Source organism: Mauremys mutica, chromosome 12 (genome assembly GCF_020497125.1).
Source record: "Mauremys mutica isolate MM-2020 ecotype Southern chromosome 12, ASM2049712v1, whole genome shotgun sequence".
In the NCBI taxonomy this organism is placed as follows: domain Eukaryota; kingdom Metazoa; phylum Chordata; order Testudines; family Geoemydidae; genus Mauremys; species Mauremys mutica.
This window is the reverse complement of record NC_059083.1, coordinates 5503213-5523797: the sequence shown is the minus strand read 5'-3', so window position 1 is coordinate 5523797 and position 20585 is coordinate 5503213. Positions and strand designations below refer to the sequence as shown.

The window sequence follows — 20585 nt, the reverse complement described above, 5'->3', positions numbered from 1 at the left end:
AGCGCAGCACCAGCGGTTATTCTGTTCTTCACCTTGGGACACCTGAGCTCCTCTTGCTTCAGGCTGCTGCAGTCTGGTGGAGAAAGCAACCCCTCCCCCCGCACCTTTGGCCACGATCCCCCCAGGGCTCCCCTCCCAGAAAAGTTGCAGAGTGTGTGAGGGAGTCAGTGAGGGAGCTTCAGAGCGGGGCTGGGCCGCAGGCCTGGGGCCTGGGAGGAGCTGGAGCCACACACCAGCCACGGCAGGGTGAACGAAGGGGCCTCTAGGCTGGGCTGTTGGATTTAATTTCTCTCTCTGTCTCAGGGTGGCAGTTTCTGGGCTGGCCGCAGGGGTGCGGCTGGGGGGCGATGGATCTGCTTTCAGTGCATGGGTGGGAGCAGGCACTAAACAGAGCCACCAGGAGGTGGGGGGGAGCAGAGCGCGATGGGAAAAGGGACACAGGTGGAGACCAGAACTGGGAAACATCGGGAAGGGGAGATACCAGTGACAGACACACTGTCAGTAACTAGAAGGAAAGTGTATAAAGATGCTGAAACTCTCCTCCCCTCAGAGCTGGCAGAGCCCCCCTCCAGCACCCACCCCTCGCCCTTAAGGCAGGAGGCGGCAGACAGGAGTGAGCAGCAGGTGGGAGGCATTTAGGGCAGGGGGTCGGCAAGAAGGAGGCATTCAGGGGTGTCTGGGGGGAGGGGGCAGGAAGAGGTGGGAACTCAAACCCGCTGAGGTGAGGAAGTTGGAAAGTTGAAGCTGGTAGGAGGGGAGGGGGCTTTTCCTAAGGGTGTTTTCTTCCCTTGATACTAAACGTCCTGCCGTGCACCCCACCCACGTCTGTTACGCGTCCTCCAGCGCTTCAGAACATTTTACTGCTGTGCTGTGGGTTTGCTTCCCACAATGCACGGGACAAGGCCGTTAATGAGTTTAAACTCCTCTTACTGCAAAGGAAAGACTGTTTTAATGACAATAACGGAGCCCCCTGACCTTCGGGCACTTTGGTCTATCAATGGGGAGCTCTATTGTCTCTTATTCCCGTGATCAGGTTCTGGGATCCCTGCTGTGATGCATGACGAGCCCTGTTCAGCACAGCCCTTGGAGGGAGAGGGATCTGCCCAGGAAATGAGACCCCCGCCATGTTATTTTGTAATGAGATATTGCACCAAGAATAGGGGACACGCAATAGACAGTAATTCAGACTTTCAGACAGCAGAGGGGGCGATGGTGCTTGATTTGTAAGTTTAAAGCAGTAACAAGAATCAAGACCATGAACACAGCTAGGTTTGAGGATGCAAGTCCAGCCTGGGGATCCCAGCCAGTCCTTGGGATGCCAGTGAGCCTGGGTAGGGGGCTGGGTTAGGGCAAAGAGGCTGGATGGATGGAAAGGGGCAGCGGACCTACTCCAGGGCTGAGTGAGGGTCTCCCCAGAGCCAGCTAGAGAGGGGTGAGGACCAGGGAAAGAGAGTGGGGTCCCGGTGAGGTTCCCTATGGGAGAAGGCCTGGAGGCCCAAAAAGGGTTTTCGTGGGTGAACTGGGGCACTTTAACTGGGACATGGTATCTGGTGTGTGTGTTTGTGTAACACTCCCACACGCCCCAGAGCTGTGGTGGTAACATGAGGAAGGCGCCAGGAACTGCATCGGCCTTTTCAGCTGCTACCATAACGCCAGGCCGGGCTTTGTGATTTCCTGCTGCATGTTGTAAACTCCGTCACCTCCGAGTCCTGAGGCCAATCCCCGCACGTACCCCCCGGCCCCATCCACTGCCCCAGCGCTGCTAAAACCTTCATACCCCTCCCCGGCCAATTCCCAGTCACCAAATGGCTCATCCTAGTCCAGAACCTTCCTCATCCAGAGAGCCCAAGTGCCAACCTGTGCCCCCCTCAGCCCAATGGCTCTGACCGAGCCAGAGTCACCCCCTGCCCTCCGCGTCCCCGACAGTCTGTCCTCCGCAGAGCCCAGGTCTTCCTGACCCTTCCCATGTCCCTGACTAACTGCCAGGCTGTCCCCACAGACAGAGCCCCGCTCTTCCCAACCCCCCCACGTCCCTGACTAACTGCCAGTCTGTCCCCCCACAGACAGAGCCCCGCTCTTCCCGACTCTCCCCCGATCCCTAAACTAACTGCCAGTCTGTCCCCACAGACAGAGCCCCGCTCTTCCCAACCCCCCACGTCCCTGACTAACTGCCAGTCTGTCCCCACAGACAGAGCCCCGCTCTTCCCAACCCCCCCACGTCCCTGACTAACTGCCAGTCTGTCCCCACAGACAGAGCCCCGCTCTTCCCAACCTTCCCCCCGCATCCCTGACTAACTGCCAGTCTGTCCCCACAGACAGAGCCCCGCTCTTCCCAACCCCCCCATCCCTGACTAACTGCCAGTCTGTCCCCCCACAGACAGAGCCCCGCTCTTCCCAACCCCCCCATCCCTGACTAACTGCCAGTCTGTACCCCCACAGACAGAGCCCCGCTCTTCCCGACCCCCCCACATCCCTGACTAACTGCCAGTCTGTCCCCACAGACAGAGCCCCGCTCTTCCCAACCCCCCCCACACATCCCTGACTGTCTGTCTGTCCCCACAGACAGAGCCCCGCTATTCCCAACCCCCCACATCCCTGACTAACTGCCAGTCTGTCCCCACAGACAGAGCCCCGCTCTTCCCAACCCCCCCCACACATCCCTGACTGTCTGTCTGTCCCCACAGACAGAGCCCCGCTATTCCCAACCCCCCACATCCCTGACTAACTGCCAGTCTGTCCCCACAGACAGAGCCCCGCTCTTCCCGACCCCCCCACGTCCCTGACTAACTGCCAGTTTGCCCCCACAGACAGAGCCCCGCTCTTCCCGACCCCCCCACATCCCTGACTAACTGTCAGTCTGTCCCCCACAGACAGAGCCCCGCTCTTCCCAACACCCCCAAATCCCTGACTAACTGCCAGTCTGTCCCCCACTGAGAGAGCCCCGCTCTTCCCACCCCCCCACCTCCCTGACTAACTGCCAGTCTGTCCCCACAGACAGAGCCCCGCTCTTCCCAACCCCCCATCCCTGACTAACTGCCAGTCTGTCCCCACAGACAGAGCCCCGCTCTTCCCACCCCCCCGACATCCCTGACTAACTGTCAGTCTGTCCCCCACAGAGCCCCGCTCTTCCCGACCCCCCCCCGTCCCTGACTAACTGCCAGTCTACCCCCACAGACAGAGCCCCGCTCTTCCCGACCCCCCCCATCCCTGACTAACTGTCAGTCTGTCCCCCACAGACAGAGCCCCGCTCTTCCCAACCCCCCCACATCCCTGACTAACTGTCAGTCTGTCCCCCACAGACAGAGCCCCGCTCTTCCCAACACCCCCACATCCCTGACTAACTGCCAGTCTGTCCCCCACAGACAGAGCCCCGCTCTTCCCGACCCCCCGTGTCCCTAACTGCCAGTCTGTCCCCGCCAGACAGAGCCCCGCTCTTCCCCAACCCCCCCCCCCCACATCCCTGACTGTCTGTCTGTCCCCACAGACAGAGCCCCGCTCTTCCCAACCCCCCCCATCCCTGACTAACTGCCAGTCTGTCCCCCACAGACAGAGCCCCACTCTTCCCAACCCCCGCACGTCCCTGACTAACTGCCAGTCTGTCCCCACAGACAGAGCCCCGCTCTTCCCGACCCTCCCCGATCCCTGACTAACTGCCAGTCTGTCCCCCCCAGACAGAGCCCCGCTCTTCCCGACCCCCACACATCCCTGAATGTCAGTCTGTCCCCCACAGACAGAGTCCCGCTCTTCCCGACCCCCCCACATCCCTGACTAATTGCCAGTCTTTCCCCCCCACAGACAGAGCCCCGCTCTTCCCGACCCCCCCACGTCCCTGACTAACTGCCAGTCTGTCCCCACAGACAGAGCCCCGTTCTTCCCAACCCCCCCACATCCCTGACTAACTGCCAGTCTCTCCCCACAGACAGAGCCCCGCTCTTCCCAACCCCCCCACATCCCTGACTAACTGCCAGTCTTTCCCCCCCACAGAGCCCCGCTCTTCCCGACCCCCCCACGTCCCTGACTAACTGCCAGTCTCTCCCCACAGACAGAGCCCCGCTCTTCCCAACCCCCCCACAACCCTAACTGCCAGTCTTTCCCCCCCACAGACAGAGGTCCGCTCTTCCCGACCCCCCCACGTCCCTGACTAACTGCCAGTCTGTCCCCACAGACAGAGCCCCGCTCTTCCCCACCCCCCATCCCTGACTAACTGCCAGTCTGTCCCCCACAGACAGAGCCCCGCTCTTCCCACCCCCCCCCCCACATCCCTGACTAACTGCCAGGCTGTCCCCACAGAGAGAGCCCCGCTCTTCCGGCCCCCCCCCCGTCCCTGACTAACTGCCAGTGTGTCCCCAGAGACAGAGCCCCGCTCTTCCCAACCCCCCCCCCCCTACATCCCTGACTAACTGCCAGGCTGTCCCCACAGACAGAGCCCCGCTCTTCCCGACCCCCCCACGTCCCTGACTAACTGCCAGTCTGTCCCCACAGACAGAGCCCCGCTCTTCCCAACCCCTCCACATCCCTGACTAACTGCCAGTCTTTCCCCCCAAGACAGAGCCCCCCTCTTCCCGACCCCCCCACGTCCCTGACTAACTGCCAGTCTGTCCCCACAGACAGAGCCCTGCTCTTCCCAACCCCCCACATCCCTGACTAACTGCCAGTCTGTCCCCCCCAGACAGAGCCCCGCTCTTCCCGACCCCCCCACGTCCCTGACTAACTGCCAGTCTGCCCCCCCCAGACAGAGCCCCGCTCTTCCCGAGCCCCCCACATCGCTGACTGTCAGTCTGTCCCCACAGACAGAGCCCCGCTCTTCCCGACCCCCCCACGTCCCTGACTAACTGCCAGTCTGTCCCCAGAGACAGAGCCCCGCTCTTCCCAACCCTCCCCACATCCCTGACTAACTGCCAGACTGTCCCCACAGACAGTGCCCCCGCATTTCCCAACCCCCCACATCCCTGTCTAACTGCCAGTCTGTCCCCACAGACAGAGCCTCGCTCGACCCCACCCCCCCCACATCCCTGACTAACTGCCAGTCTGTCCCCACTGACTGTGCCCCGCTACTCCCAACTCCCCCACATCCCTGACTAACTGCCAGTCTGTCCCCACAGACAGAGCCCCACTCTTCCCAACCCCCCCACGTCCCTGACTAACTGCCAGTCTGTCCCCCACAGACAGAGCCCCGCTCTTCCCAACCCCCCACATCCCTGACTAACTGCCAGTCTGTCCCCCCCAGACAGAGCCCCGCTCTTCCCGACCCCCCCACATCCCTGACTAACTGCCAGTCTGTCCCCACAGACATAGCCCCGCTCTTCCCGACCCCCCCCGCCACATCCCTGACTAACTGCCAGTCTGTCCCCACAGACAGAGCCCCGCTCTTCCCAACCCCCCCCATCCCTGACTAACTGCCAGTCTGTCCCCACAGACAGAGCCCCGTTCTTCCCAACCCCCCCACATCCCTGACTAACTGCCAGTCTCTCCCCACAGACAGAGCCCCGCTCTTCCCAACCCCCCACATCCCTGACTAACTGCCAGTCTGTCCCCCCCACAGAGCCCCGCACTTACCGACCCCCCCCACGTCCCTGACTAACTGCCAGTTCTCCCCACAGACAGAGCCCCGCTCTTCCCAACCCCCCCACACCCCTGACTACCTGCCAGTCTTTCCCCCCCCCAGACAGAGGTCCGCTCTTCCCGACCCCCCCACGTCCCTGACTAACTGCCAGTCTGTCCCCACAGACAGAGCCCCGCTCTTCCCAACCCCCCATCCCTGACTAACTGCCAGTCTGTCCCCCACAGACAGAGCCCCGCTCTTCCCAACCCCCCCCCCCCCACATCCCTGACTAACTGCCAGGCTGTCCCCACAGACAGAGCCCCGCTCTTCCCGACCCCCCCACGTCCCTGACTAACTGCCAGTGTGTCCCCAGAGACAGAGCCCCGCTCTTCCCAACCCCCCCCCCCTACATCCCTGACTAACTGCCAGGCTGTCCCCACAGACAGAGCCCCGCTCTTCCCGACCCCCCACGTCCCTGACTAACTGCCAGTCTGTCCCCACAGACAGAGCCCCGCTCTTCCCAACCCCTCCACATCCCTGTCGTACTGGCAGTCTTTCCCCCCCAGACAGAGCCCCCCTCTTCCCGACCCCACCACATCCCTGACTAACTGCCAGTCTGTCCCCACAGACAGAGCCCTGCTCTTCCCAACCCCCCACATCCCTGACTAACTGCCAGTCTGTCCCCCCCAGACAGAGCCCCGCTCTTCCCGACCCCCCCACGTCCCTGACTAACTGCCAGTCTGCCCCCCCCAGACAGAGCCCCGCTCTTCCCGAGCCCCCCACATCGCTGACTGTCAGTCTGTCCCCACAGACAGAGCCCCGCTCTTCCCGACCCCCCCACGTCCCTGACTAACTGCCAGTCTGTCCCCAGAGACAGAGCCCCGCTCTTCCCAACCCTCCCCACATCCCTGACTAACTGCCAGACTGTCCCCACAGACAGAGCCCCGCTTTTCCCAACCCCCCACATCCCTGACTAACTGCCAGTCTGTCCCCACAGACAGAGCCTCGCTCTTCCCAACCCCCCCCACATCCCTGACTAACTGCCAGTCTGTCCCCACAGACAGAGCCCCGCTCCTCCCAACTCCCCCACATCCCTGACTAACTGCCAGTCTGTCCCCACAGACAGAGCCCCACTCTTCCCAACCCCCCCCACGTCCCTGACTAACTGCCAGTCTGTCCCCCACAGACAGAGCCCCGCTCTTCCCAACCCCCCACATCCCTGACTAACTGCCAGTCTGTCCCCCCCAGACAGAGCCCCGCTCTTCCCGACCCCCCCACATCCCTGACTAACTGCCAGTCTGTCCCCACAGACATAGCCCCGCTCTTCCCGACCCCCCCGCCACATCCCTGACTAACTGCCAGTCTGTCCTCCACAGAGCCCAGGTCTTCCTGACCCTTCCCAAGTCCCTAACTGCCAGTCTGTCCCCACAGACAGAGCCCCGCTCTTCCCGACCCCCCCGCCACATCCCTGACTAACTGCCAGTCTGTCCCCACAGACAGAGCCCCGCTCTTCCCGACCCCCCCATCCCTGACTAACTGCCAGTCTGTCCCCACACAGACAGAGCCCCGCTCTTCCCAACCCCCCCACGTCCCTGACTAACTGCCAGTCTGTCCCCACAGACAGAGCCCCGCTCTTCCCAACCCCCCCACATCCCTGACTAACTGCCAGTCTGTCCCCCCCAGACTGAGCCCCGCTCTTCCCGACCCCCCCACATCCCCGACCAACTGCCAGTCTGTCCCCACAGACAGAGCCCCGCTCTTCCCACCCCCCCGACATCCCTGACTAACTGCCAGTCTGTCCCCACAATAGTTGCAAAAATGCAATCCCCATTGGTGGATTGACTCCAAACAAAGTTTTGACACTAGGTCAGAAATTCAGTCAGCTCTAAAATGAGAAGAAAAAAAATAAATTTAAAAATTCAGGCAATACAGGGAATCCCAGCAGCAGCAGGTAAAACAACTTGGGAAACTGCTCGGAGACTATATGCAATCAGATCCAGTGATAAAGGATTCTTTGTTTCTGAGGGGATCTGTGTGAAATGTTTCAGTGAATTAAGTCTCAGGGATTATCTACACTGGCAAGTTAAAGCGCTCTGACTTGGCTGGCTCAGGGATGTGAAAAATCACCGCCCTGGAGCACAGCAAGTTTGAGCGCTTTAAAGCGCTAGTGTGGACAGACTCGGCTCCCAGTGCTCGGAGCTAGTCCCCTCCTCGAGGTGGATTACCAGGACCACTGGCACCCGAGGCAGCGCTTTGAACTTTGTAGTGTAGACATAGTCTCAGTCGGTTAGATCAGACCAAGAGGAGCTGCAGTGACTAGGCACTGATGCCTGTGCCTTTAAGACCCCAGCCCTGGGAAGCCGATGCTGAGAGGTGCTGCCTGTGAGAGGGGAAATAAAAAAAGCCCGTTCGCCCCCTACCATTTTTGCAAGCACCGGTGTCTCCGTGTGCTGGGGTAACTCTTACCCCGGGCCGGGTTTTGCCCTCTGACTGGGCCTCACTCCGAGCTGAACTCCACCTCCTCCCCGTCCCGATTTTGCCCTTAGCCCCTCTTCTAATGCTGCCTCCAGCAGCTTGACCCTCCCGACCAGCCCATTTCCGCCCCCTGCTCCGAGCCTGGCCACCCCCCTGCTCCGATTCGCCCCTTTGCCACCCCTGTCAATAGCAGTCAGCAGGATCCTAGAGCGGAGAAGGGCAGCGGCTTCAGCAGATGTTACCGAGCATGCTCAGATGTTACCGAGCATGCTCAGTGCACGTCAGTAGCACTTCCCTACGGAGAGCAGCCCCCGCCCCCTGTTCCCTGCCCCCCACTGCCCGCCCGCTCGGCTCGCGCCCTCCCCCCCAACTCGTGCAGGAGAGTCAGAGCCAGGAGCAGAGCCGAGGCAGGTCGCCTGATCACCCTCCTGCTCCCCAGAAGTCCCTGGATTTCTGTGCTTGTCTGAGCGCTTCGTTGTAACATTTGATCTGCCCCCCCCCCCTCCCCCGCTGCAATTCGCTCCCGGATGGCGCGTGCGCGTAATGAGGCAGCTGCTCTGCGCAAACCCCTCTCCCCAGCAGGCTGCGGCTGGCGGAGCTGTAGGCGCCGGAAGCGGGTGGGCCCGTTTGCTTTCGGACTGTGATGCCCGCAAAACATCTGTCTGTGCTGGAGCAGCCATGGCTGCCATTGAGCCCGAAACTGTGAGACGGCTCCTGGATCAATTTATTTGCTCGATCTGCCAGGATTACTTTACAGACCCGGTGATTACAAACTGTGGCCACAACTTCTGCCGAGTCTGTATCAGTCAGTGCTGGGACAAGTGTGAACCCGTCTGCCCTGAGTGCAGGGGCGCCTGTTCGGAGAGGGAGCTAGTCCCTAATGCGCAGTTGGGATGTGCTGCCCAAGAGGCCAAAGGGCTGTACTCCGCAGCCCCGGGAACACCAGCCACAGACGATGGAGTCTGTCAAACACACAAGGAGGCGTTCAGATTCTTCTGTGAAGAGGATCAGATTCCAATCTGTGCGGTTTGCAGAGAGTCCCAGGCTCACAAAGCTCACACTGTACTTCGCGCGGAGGATGCTGCTCAGGATCACAAGGTAGGAAATTGGGTCAGGGCCCTGGAAATCAGGGATGGACCAACCCCCCCAACCTCACACTTTGTCAATCCAGGGCAGCGCAGAACCAGGCCCTGTGGAGAATTGTTCTCCAGGGCAGGGGCAGGTACAGTCAGTGGGATTACCCCACTTTGATGGGGGCAGATCCAGAGTCCCAAGGGCCAGTTTTTCTGCTGGTATAAAATTGATGCAGTTCATTGATTTTGATGGAGCTGTGCCAGTTTTCACCAGCAGACAGTCTGGGGCCTAGATCCCCAGTGGTGCATCTTGTGTTCTCATTTACCTTGGGCAGGACCCAAGCATAACTTTTTCAGGCCCAGTGCAAACTTGTAACACAGGCCCCCCCCCCCCACACACATGGTAATGGGGGTTGCAGCCTGGGCCGGGCCCCGCAGAGCCTCCAGGCCCCGGTAAAGTGTACTCTTCCCCCCACCCCCCCCCACGTGGGGGCACTGGCCTTGTGTGCTGTGAGTGGGCAATGCACCCATGGGCAATAGTGACAGGAGAAGTCAGAAATGGATATTGCAAGCTATAGGTTTAGATGGCGACATGCAGTCCGGCCTGGGAAGAATTAACCCCCATTCAGTTGAAACTTGAGGGGACACAGGCAAATGAGAGCAGATGGAGCTCTGGGCCCCAGCAGCTTCACAGACAATAAATCGGAGACATGAAGAAGACAGACACTAACGCTGAACTAGAACTGACAGCTACACTCGCGCTCCCTAGAGAGGAAAGGCCCCATATCGCATTCCCCACCCCTCCCCGAGCCAGGATGGGAGCCAGTGCCTCCTGAAAGGGAAAGGGCCCCATATCGCATTCTCAATTCCCCCACAAGTACAGATATTAACTCACCCAACTCTAATCCATGTGTAAATAAATAAAAATGGCTGCATCTCAGATATGGAACCTTAAATGGTGTGCAGCCATTTTGTCCGTGACTCCAGCAGACACCACCCACCGCTCCTATGCAGGGCCCCCGCCCCAATCTCAGACATTTGATGGATGATGGGTTAGGCTGCTTGTACCCTTTAGAGTTGCTGGCGAGTTCTTCCAGGGCAGAGTTAAGGTTGGTTGGGTGTGCTCAGTGAGCATGTCTCTGTTTATTCCGGTGTTATATGTACGTGAGCTATTAACACCAGGATGGGAACTGTTTACATCCCCTTAGAATGGGATTGTTTGAATTGTTAAACTTTGGGGTTGGGGTTTTTATTTGATTTTGGATTGAAACAGCACTTAACAAACATGATTCAACAAAGCTTTTTGGATGGGAATATTAACGGGATTCAGAAATAGGGAATGGCAACATTTTTACACTAGTGTCTGGTATCCAGTAACTGCAAAATCCAGGCAATGTATTCCTCTTCCCCCATTGCCCTCACTCAAACACGCACCAAAATAACTAACTGGATTTTAATTCACACCATTGGCTGTTGTGCAAATCTGTGTGTGGACACTCTTCTTCTGGAATAAAAGCTTCCTGTTTAGGTTACGTTTCGGTCAGTTTTTTTTAAGTGACAAGCAAAATGGAAATAGGGAACTTCTCACGAAAAGAAGTGTCTGAACGCAGATGTGCTCCAGAAAATCAAACGGTGGGAAGTAAAATCAACTGGATTAAGTGCATGTGTCTATAGACTAGGCCCCATAACTGGTGATCAGTTCTAAGCCAGTATTACACTCCTGGCATATTTCTGTAGAATGAGAACTGCATCTCTCTCTTCCTTTCTGTTTTAGGCTAACATAAGGCCCAAGACCAAGAGCAGGTGAGTGGCTGTTTCTCTCCCGCCCCCCAATTATATCTTTATTGTGTAGAAAAAACTTTCATCCTGTAAGTTTTTAACTTTAATAGACAATTCTCTCCACTTCCCCCTTTTTTTATAAGAAACAGTTATTCCTCAAGCAAAAGCCTTCTCTGTGGCATATATAGAGACTGGTAATCACTCATAATTTTGTTGTCCTACATATCAGGATTTGCTATATGATCTTACTGCCTGCTCTACGCTTTTCTGCGGTAGGCTCAGTGTGGGGAAAAACACACCAAGCTCTAACCCTTTCATTTCATTTCTCATTGAAAAGTCAAATCTTTTCACTGAATATTTTCATTTGAAAGCATTTCTTTAGAAAGTTTTCACAGGGAAACAACATTGACAGCTCTGCCCATGACAATAATCCAAACCTGAAGGGTTATGATCCTAGAAGTAACCTTTGAGCCATAACTTTGCCATTTCCAGCCTCTTTGCGCTGCAGCCTCAGAGATCTCTTACTGTAGAGGAGGTTTTTCCACATGGAATATTAAATCATATCCATTCCCGACCAGCAGTGGGAGGTTTTGTTAAAAGAACAGGAGTACTTGTGGCACCCCAGTTTTCAAACTTTCCCCTTCCTTCTCCTTGGCTGAATGACAGTCTGGAACAGTCGGATGACTAATGTCAGTCTTTTTCTTCTGCCTTGGATAGGTGTGATGAAGAGAAGGAGAATTTTCTGAAACCAAGCAAAACGAAAGCATACAAGCCAGGTAAAGAAAAGTGATCTGAATCCTCCCCACCCACAGCCAGAAATCTGCTGCCATCAGTGAGCCAAAATACCCTAGAATGCTCTAAAATAGTTGAAGGACTAAAACTCACTAGACTTGGCAGGGCGTTTCTAGTCCTACTGCTAAAGAATGAGGGGAAAGGCGAAGCTACCCATGGGTTTCATTCTGCCTCCCATCACCATAGTATCTGGGCACCTTCCATATCAAATCGATAGCAATGGCGAAGTCCCTAGTAGATTGCATGGAATCTCGGCCTCATCTCCCTTGTTGGGGTCAAAACTCTGTTGAGGGGGATTGATTTGTTTAAAGGTTTTACTTTTCTTTTAAAGTGGATTTGTTTCAGAGTTTTCTTTTTAGGTTGGTTTGGGTTTTGCGGTCGAAGGGGTGTTTGGGTCAGTTTACTGGGTAGAAGGGGGCCATGAGCTGGGGTTTAGGGATCGAAGGGGGTGTCTGGGTTGGTGAATGTCATTCTTGTGGCAGAAGGGCATTTTCAAAGAGGAAAGTTTTGTAGCGTTTCCTAGGGATGGTCAGATTCTGGATTCACCTGACTGACCTCTGCTGGTCAGTTCCACAGTCAGGACCCTTTGACCGACAATGTTTTATCCCATTCTCACCCACTTTGTCCTGGACTTCGTGACATTTGTGCATTGTCCTAGAGGAGTGTGGCTGTCTTGGCAGCTCACCGACCATAATTCTAAGTCTTTAATGTAGCTGGGGCTTGATTCATTAATCACTTTGAAGAGTGGGACCGAGGCCTTAAATGGGTATCAGGAGCTGAGTGGTGCGTGGGCCGGATGGGCTCACAGCAGCCTGAGCCATGGAGAAGAAGATGGGCAGCTCACCCCATAAAGTTGCCAGACCAGGGATTTGGAGGGAGTTATCTGGGGGGTGGGGTTGGCCTTTTGGCTTCACATGCTGCAATGGGGTCTACAGACAGGCAGCTTGATCACAACCCCACACAGCTGCCAGTCATGGAGGCAGGTGCCCACAGCTGTGCCCAATAGAGGAAAGAAGCCTACTATGAAGGAAAGAAGCAGAGAAGGAAAAGGAGGCAGAAAGGCTGCGATAGAAGGTGGTGACAGCCGGCACCGGGCTGCCTCCGAGAAGACAGCCAGGTGACCGCAAGCCCGAAGAGTGAAGGGCTGACAGGCTTCAGTGAAGGTGAGGGTCCAAGAACTGACTTGACTGAGAGCAAACAAAGGAGGGTCGGTCAGAGACACTTAGGAACAGCAGATGTGTCAAGTCTGGTTTTGCTGGAGGATCTCTGAGAGGTCTCAGGAGTGTTTATTGTGAACTCACACTTCAAAGGGATGAGGATGCTGAATCTTTAACAAAGTCTCCCCTTCTCCTACGTGATCCTTATCCACTGAACCCATTGAGATGTCAAGAACAAAACCCAAGGAGTCTGACTAAAACTGGCTCTGTCTTTTCAGATCTCCAGCTGGGTAACTACAGGATCCCTAAAGAAAGAGTTTATCAAGGGTGCATCGTAGTCCTCGTGCTAGCAATTCTCGCTAGTGTTTTTATTGGAGGTGAGTCCCCAGCCCTGACTAACCAGACCCCGGGCCTGATTCCCCGTTGTGCAGTCAGTTACAGCAGCACAGAGATAAAAGCGAAGTGGGTGTAAGATGCTATCAGCTCAGGAGGCTCCTGCGAGGAGGGCACTGCCCCCCGGGGGAGGCCCACGAGAGGCAGAGACTCCCCAGTGCTGGCAGCGATGAGAGAGGTGAGGCGTCAGGGACTGGGGAGGTGACCAAGCAACTGGGGTGCAGTGCGGGGCAGGAGGAGTTGGACACCAAGACAGGAGGGGAGCTCTGGGAGGCGGACCCGGTGCTGCAAGCAGGGGCGCAGAGCGGTCAGCAGGGCGCACAAGATGCAGCAGGCAGGGAGGTGGCTCTGCACTCGGGCTGGGGAGCACCAACCCCACAGCCAGGCTTGTGGGAATGGGGAAGTGCTGCCCAGCCCACCCTGCGCAAGGGGACCTGCATCGGGAGGTGAGAGCTGGGCCCGATCCTGGACCCCCTGGCCGTGGGGTGCAGTGCTCCTCCCCTTGAGGGGATTCCCGCTGGGCAGGTGCCCCGATCTGGGTTGAGAGCAGAGCGATCTGGGTTCAGGTGGTGGGGCCGGCTTTGTATGGAAGCGCGGGATCGGGTGGGGTGGAAGATAAACACACACACACTCCCGGCATTCAGAGAGGGATGCGGGTAGTTGGGACTAGGGATGTAAATATTGGTTTAAAAAGTTAACTGGTTAAACAATTAAAATTATATCATTTGACCGGTTAACCGAGGTCCCTCCGATGGGAAGGCAGCAGGGGCTGCGGGGCTGGGGTCCCCCCGGCATGGCCATGGCTCGGGCTTCCCCGGGCCGCCACAGACAGAGTCCCACCAGATGGCTCACCACATCCAGTGCACAAGTTGGGGCCCTGCCTGCATGGCACAGCTGGGGCTGGGGCCGCTCCACCCCTCCCAGCCCGAGGTCCCGCCAGCCCACCCACCCTGGCCAGGGACCGCTCTGGCCTGCTGGGTCCCGCCTGCCCGCCCACCATGGCCATAACTGAGGCCTGGGGTCACTCAAGCTGTCCTGGCGGGACTAGGGCCGCTCGAGCCAGCCTGGCATGGCCGGGGCAGGGATCGCTCTGGCCTCCCACAGCTGGGGGTCCTGCCGGCCCACTTGCCGTGGACACCAGCCCACCCCACCTGCCGCAGCCGGGGTCTCACAGCCGGTACCTCGCTGGGGCTGGGGTCCCTCTGGCCGGCTGTCCCAGTGCAGTAGGGGCTGCTAAGGCCGGCTGGCCACTGGGGTTAATGGTTAAGGTTCGGTTAACCAGTAAGCCTAATGCTTGCCAGTTAACCTTCTACATCCCCACTTCAGCATTGCGCTCCCACGTCCCCTGCCCCATTTGGAAAGCAAAGCACCAGCCCCCCAGGACAACTGCGCAGGGCCTAGGTGTATGTTTGGGGTGGGTGTTTGTGATGGGGTGTAGGTTGGGGGGTGCATGGGAGATAACCGGGACTGGGTGTGTGTGGGGGGGTGCGGGATAGGGGGTGTATTAGTCAATGTTAAACCCACACCAATAATCCTGTGGTGAGGCTGAATTTAAAGCCACATGACTCAGGAGGGGGGATTGGCTCAGAGTCTCCCTTGTTCCCCCAGGCCCTGCAGGTACAGACGGGGGGAAAGGAACAGTCTCTTACCATATCTTTCTCCATTTTAGTGGGAAGATCTAACTCACCTCTGGCTGCCAAAGAACCCGACGCCCCCAACTGCCCAGACAGCTGGGTCGGGTACCTGGGGAAGTGTTACTATTTCTCAGCGACCGAAGGGAACTGGACCTACAGCCAGAACCACTGCTCTTCACTTAACGCCTCCCTGGCTGTGACTGACACTTTTCAGGACCTGGTAAGAGATGCAGATTCCTTGTAATTGCAGTCAAGTGGCACCAGATAGAATTAATGACAGGTTTCAGAGTAGCAGCCGTGTTAGTCTGTATCTGCAAAAAGAACAGGAGAACTTGTGGCACCTTAGGCCTGGTCTACTTTGGAGGGGTGGGGGTGTCTACCTAAGATACGCAACTTCAGCTATGAGAATAGCGCAGCTGAAGTCGACGTATCTTAGATCGAATCAAAATTACTTACTTCACGTCCTTGTGGTGTGGGATCGATGGCTGCTGCTCCCCTGTCGACTTTGCTTCCGCCTCTCGCGGAGCTGGATTTCAGCAGTCGACAGGAGAGTGATCAGGGATCGATTTGTCACGTCTACACTACACGCGATAAATCAATCCCCGATAGATCAATCACTACCCGCCAATCCAACGTACTCTTAGAGACCAACAAATGTATTTGAGCTAAGCTTTTGTGGGCTACAGCCCACTTCATCGGCTGCATAGAATGGAACGTATAGTGAGGAGATATAGATCCATACAGAGAGCATGAAAAGGTGGAAGTAGCCATACCAACTCTAAGAGGCTAATTAATTTTCTCCTGCTGATAGTAGCTCATCTGAATTAATTTGCCTCTTAGAGTTGGTAGGGCAACTTTCACCGTAAAACAACATTGTGCTGAACCTGTTACAAGGAGACAGCCAGGTACCACCCTAGGCCTGCAGTGGAGTGGAGGCTATAGCTCTGGAGTCCCTTGCTCAAAGAACCAGGGAGTTGAACCATTAAAAATTTTGTTTCAGTTCTGGTTAGGGTTCATCAATATTTTCTCGCCCTCCAGTTCGGCTCTGCTTCAGTCACTAATTTAGAATGATGGTTCAAACAAGTTCCAAGTGAACCAGTTACCGAATTGGTTCAGATACATTTCCCGCAGATTAATGTCACACACTCAAATGCTTGCATTGTAACGCCTCACAAAGGAATACAATGATAAATATTTTTTCACTGTAGAAAAATTATTTATCTTTTAAACAAGTTATTTGCGTGCACTTGTATAACATCCTCTAGAACTCTCCGTCGTAGTTGACCGCTGAGGTGACAAAATGAATTGCAGCCCGGAAAACTCCCCTTCTATGCTGACTTGTGGAGCAAAAACAAGCACTCAACAGGAGGAGACAGAGAAGGCCGGGAGGCATTCTGGGAGTCGTAATTCCCTTCCATGGGTAGTCCTCTACCTGGGCAGAACAGAGGAGAATTACCAAATTAATGGCTGTGAAAAATGCATCATGGACCATGAAATCTTGTCTACCCCGTGAAATCTGGGTTTTTTTGTGTGCTTTTACCCTATACTATCCAGATTTCACAGAGGAGATGGGCGTTTCTGAAACTGGGGGTCCCAACCCAAAAAAGGGTTATGGGGAGGTCGCATGGTTATTGTAGGGGGGTTGTGGTATTGCCACCCTTACTTCTGCGCTGCTGCTTTCATACTGGGCTGCCAGAGAGCAGCGACTGCTGACGGAGGGCCCAGCTCTGCAGGCAGTAGCGCAGAAGTAAGGGTGGAAGTACCATACCATGCCATCCTTCTGTGCTGCTGCTGCTCTGCCTTCAGAGCTGGGCTCCTGGCCAGCAGCCACCACTCTCCAGCTCTGAAGGCAGCACCACACCAACAGCAGCAGCGCAGTACCACGACCCTGCTAGAATAACCTTGTGACCCCCCCCCCCCCGACAACTCCCTTTTGGATCAGGATCCCTACAGTTACAACACCGTGACATTTCAGATTTAAATATGTGAAATCATTAAATTTACGATTTTGAAAATCCTATGACTGAAATTGACCGACATGGACCATGAATTTAGTAGGGCCATTGCTATAGTGCTGTTACTGCCACACTATTATACGTATTCTCATTGCTTTTCTAAAGGTTTTCATGTTACGATATAAAGGCCTCTTTGACCACTGGATTGGTCTCTGGAGAAATCAAGAAGAGCAGCCCTGGAAATGGCCCAATGGCACTGAATTCAACAACCTGTGAGTCCTTTTTCTTGTGTTTCTGCAGTAGAGATGGTAAGAAAATGCATTCCAGAATGACTGTCTAAGCTGGGACTCTGTCTTAAATCTGAAGTCCTAATGCCCTACCTGCCCTAGTGAAATTTGCACCCTTGTCACTATATCCACGTAGTAAGGGAAGAGTGCATCTACACTGCGCTGTTGCACTGACGTAGTTTCATCAGTGCAAAGAAACCCAGTACAGACGAGGCCGACGTGGGAGCTGAGCTCTTTTGAAGATCCGGTACATGGGCTCTGGGCCGAGTGCCTGCCAATGTCTGAAGGAGCGGTGAACACTGACCGCTGTGCCTGGTAGAATGGGACTAACACTTCCCTGCAGTGGTGGATTAACACATGGCCCGACAGGGCCATGCCCAGGGGTCCTGGCCCAGCCAATTTGGGGTCCACCGCAGGAGCCCCGGAACTCTGGCCCTGGCCCCTGCTCCTCCTCTCCCTCGCCCCTTGGGGCCCTGCCGCCCTGCTCTGCCTCTTCCCCCGAGGTCCTGCCTCCTGGCCATGCTGGAAGCCAGAGCCCAGCTGTGATAGGGTGAGCGGATTGCCCCCCTCCCCCTGCGCAGGGCTGGCCTGAGTCACTCGCCCTCCCTCCCCCACACAGGGCTAGCCCGAGCCTCGTTGTTTGTCTCCCCCTAGCCCATCACTCACACCCCTCTGAGCCCCTTTTTGCCAAAACTGGGCATTTGTCCCATTTGCTCTTGCAAACTGACGATCAATCGGCAACAGCAAATGGGACAAATGCCCAGTTTTGCCAAAAAAAAGTTGGGACGTCCAGAGCCGAAACGGGACATACGGTTATCCTAGGCCAGGGGTCCCCAAACTTTTTTTGGCCATACCCCCCTCTTACCCAGTCCATCCCCCCCGGCAGCCGAAGTCGTGGTTGGGGGCCAGGAACAGGGCCAGAGCTGCAGCTGGGGCCATGGCCAGGAGTGGAGATGTGGGTGGGAGCAGAGCCACAGCTGGGGCAGGGCCATGGCAGAACTGGGGGCAGAGCAGGGCTCCGTGTCACTCCCTTCCCACCCTTCATGGGAGCTGACCCAGGCCCTGCTACACTTGTTCCGCCGTGCCCCCCTTGGAGGAGTGTGCCCCACAATATGAAGACCACTGCCCTAGGCTGTGGCAAGAGCTACCCAGGGAGCCCAGGCAGCTGTGTTCAGCCCTGGACACTTCACCTGCCCTGGGCAGGAAGCCAGGAGGCCTGCCCCCTCTCCCCAAGTCCTGCCATTCAGGAAACAGCATTGGCAAGGGGGAGCCCCTGACCAATTATAATTGTTGCCTCTCATTACAGGTTTGAAATCCAAGGAGAAGGTGACTGTGTTTATCTGAGCAATAACTATGCCAGAATTGTCAGTTGCGGCTTAGAGAGACGCTGGATCTGCAGCAAACGGGATGGATATACTGCGAGAAAGCAAAATGCCCCGCACAGGAACTCGAAGTTTTAACAGCACTGAAAAGTGATCTGTAAAGGGGGAAAAAATAGAGCTTGTTTGTGCCCTTTACTGTATCTCTGTGATGTATAAAGAGAACCCCTTCCTTTCCTTAAAAAAAAAATATCTATTCTGATTATTTTTAGCGGGAAGAATATCAGGAACACTGACATTTTCAAGACAGAGCCAGCGTTTTACCCCATGTTGAGCCCTGTAACTTGTGTTTGGTTAAAGCGTCTTTACAAAAGCATCATGCAAATAATCCATAACAACAGCCCCAAAGCTAGTTATCACTCCAGTGCATACAATCTTTATAATCCCATGACATATAGCACATACCACACTCCAGCATCTTCCACTACACCTGGGTTTGTCCATCTGCCACACCAACCACCTCAGCCCTTCTACTCGGAGTACAACCCTGCTCTTTCCAGCGGGAAGGAACCTTCACAGCCTCTCTGCTGGGAATTCATCCTTGCCAGGAGATAGGGTGACCAGACAGCAAGTGTGAAAAATCAGGAGGGGGAGGGTGGTAATAGGTGCCTATGTAAGAAAAAGCCCCAAAAATTGGGACTGTCTGTCCTGTACTGGTCTGTGAGAGACCTTGGGAGACAGGCCAGTCCTCGCTTACAGACAGCCCCCCAACCTGAAGCAAATACTCACCAGCAACTACACGCCACACCACAAAAACACTAACTCAGGAACTAATCCCTGTAGCAAACCTTGTTGCCGCCTCTGTCCCCAGATCTACTCTAGTGACACCATCAGAGGACCCAACCACACCATCAGAGGCTCATTCACCTGCACATCTATCAATGTGATATATGCCATCATGTGTCAGCAATGCCCCTCTGCCTTGTACATTGGCCAAACCAGACAGTCCCTACGTAAAAGAATAAATGGACACAAATCGAACATCAGGAATGGTAACAGACAAAAGCCAGTCGGAGAACACTACAATCTCCCTGGACATTCTATAACAGATTTAAAAGTAGCTACACTTGAATAAAAAAAACTTCAGAAACAGACTTCAGAGAGGAACAGCAGAACTAAAATTCATTTGCAAATTTAACACCATTAATTTGGGCTTGAATAGGGACTGGGAGTGGCTGGCTCATCACAAAAGCAGCTTTGCCTCTCCTAGAACTGACAGCTCCTCATCTATTATTGGGAATGGACCACATCCACCCTGATCGAATTGGTCCTGTCAGCACTGGTTCTCCACTTGTGAGGTAACTCCCTTCTCTTCATGTGTCTTTATAAAATGCCTGCATCTGTAACTTTCACTCCAGGCATCTGAAGAAGTGAGGTTTTTACCCACGAAAGCTTATGCCCAAATAAATCTGTTAGTCTTTAAGGCACCACCGGACTCCTGGTTGTTTTTGTAACAGGAGTATATTTCTTACTTTTAATTTGTCACGGAGTCCCCAGGCAATGCTTTAGAACTGCTCCCCACAAAGCCAGTCAGGACTCTGGGGAGCCTCCGCTCCCTCGGAGCAACTGTCTCCAGGGCAAGAAGCTCACACGGCTTCACCTCCTGAGTCTGACCTTGGCATAGTCAGCATATGCCCCTCCGTGCGCTTCCCACAGCGAGTCCACTGAGGCGGGGTCCTGGGGAAGCCAGAGGATCCTGCACCCCCACTTTGCAGTCAGACGTGACTCTCAGCCAGCCAGTAAAACAGGTTTATTCGATGACAGGAACACGGTCTAAAACAGAGCTTGTAGGTACGGAGAACGGGATCCCTCAGCCAGGTCCATTCTGGGGCCTAGCAAGCCAGACAACCCCGTCTGCCCTCACTTCAGGTCCCCAGTTCCAAACTGAAACCCCCTCCAGCTCCTCCTTTCTGGCCTTTGTCTCTTTCCCAGGCCAGGAGGTCATCTGATCTCTTTGTTCACCTTTAGCTATCCTTGCAAGGAGGGAAGGGCCCCAGCCATTTGTTGCCAGGATAGAGAGGGTCAGCCATTTATGCACACTGGAGACTTAAAATGCATAGGGGAAACTGAGGCGCCCACACAGTATTCAGAGGAAACATTAAGAACAGACCCACTTCGT

The 20585-nt window shown here is 55.5% G+C and overlaps 1 protein-coding gene across 1 annotated transcript; it reads left to right on the top strand.

Moving 5' to 3' along the window:
- Positions 1–8545: 8545 nt before the first annotated feature.
- On the top strand, positions 8546–19599 carry LOC123345585. The gene is made up of 7 exons (XM_044982567.1): positions 8546–9115; positions 10865–10893; positions 11587–11645; positions 13097–13195; positions 14881–15065; positions 16966–17072; positions 18394–19599. The coding sequence occupies exons 1-7, from the start codon at positions 8561–8563 to the stop codon at positions 18545–18547; spliced, it is 1188 nt and encodes a 395-aa protein (XP_044838502.1). The 5' UTR covers positions 8546–8560; the 3' UTR covers positions 18548–19599.
- The last annotated feature ends 986 nt before the right edge of the window (positions 19600–20585 follow it).

What these genes read in the sequence shown, in the direction of transcription:
- LOC123345585 (XM_044982567.1), top strand. Translation starts at nt 8,561, where the DNA reads ATGAGGCAGCTGCTCTGCGCAAACCCCTCTCCCCAGCAGGCTGCGGCT. An exon ending in ATGCTGCTCAGGATCACAAG is followed by an intron (nt 9,116 to 10,864) that starts GTAGGAAATTGG and finishes TTTCTGTTTTAG; the next exon opens with GCTAACATAAGGCCCAAGAC. An exon ending in AACGAAAGCATACAAGCCAG is followed by an intron (nt 11,646 to 13,096) that starts GTAAAGAAAAGT and finishes CTGTCTTTTCAG; the next exon opens with ATCTCCAGCTGGGTAACTAC.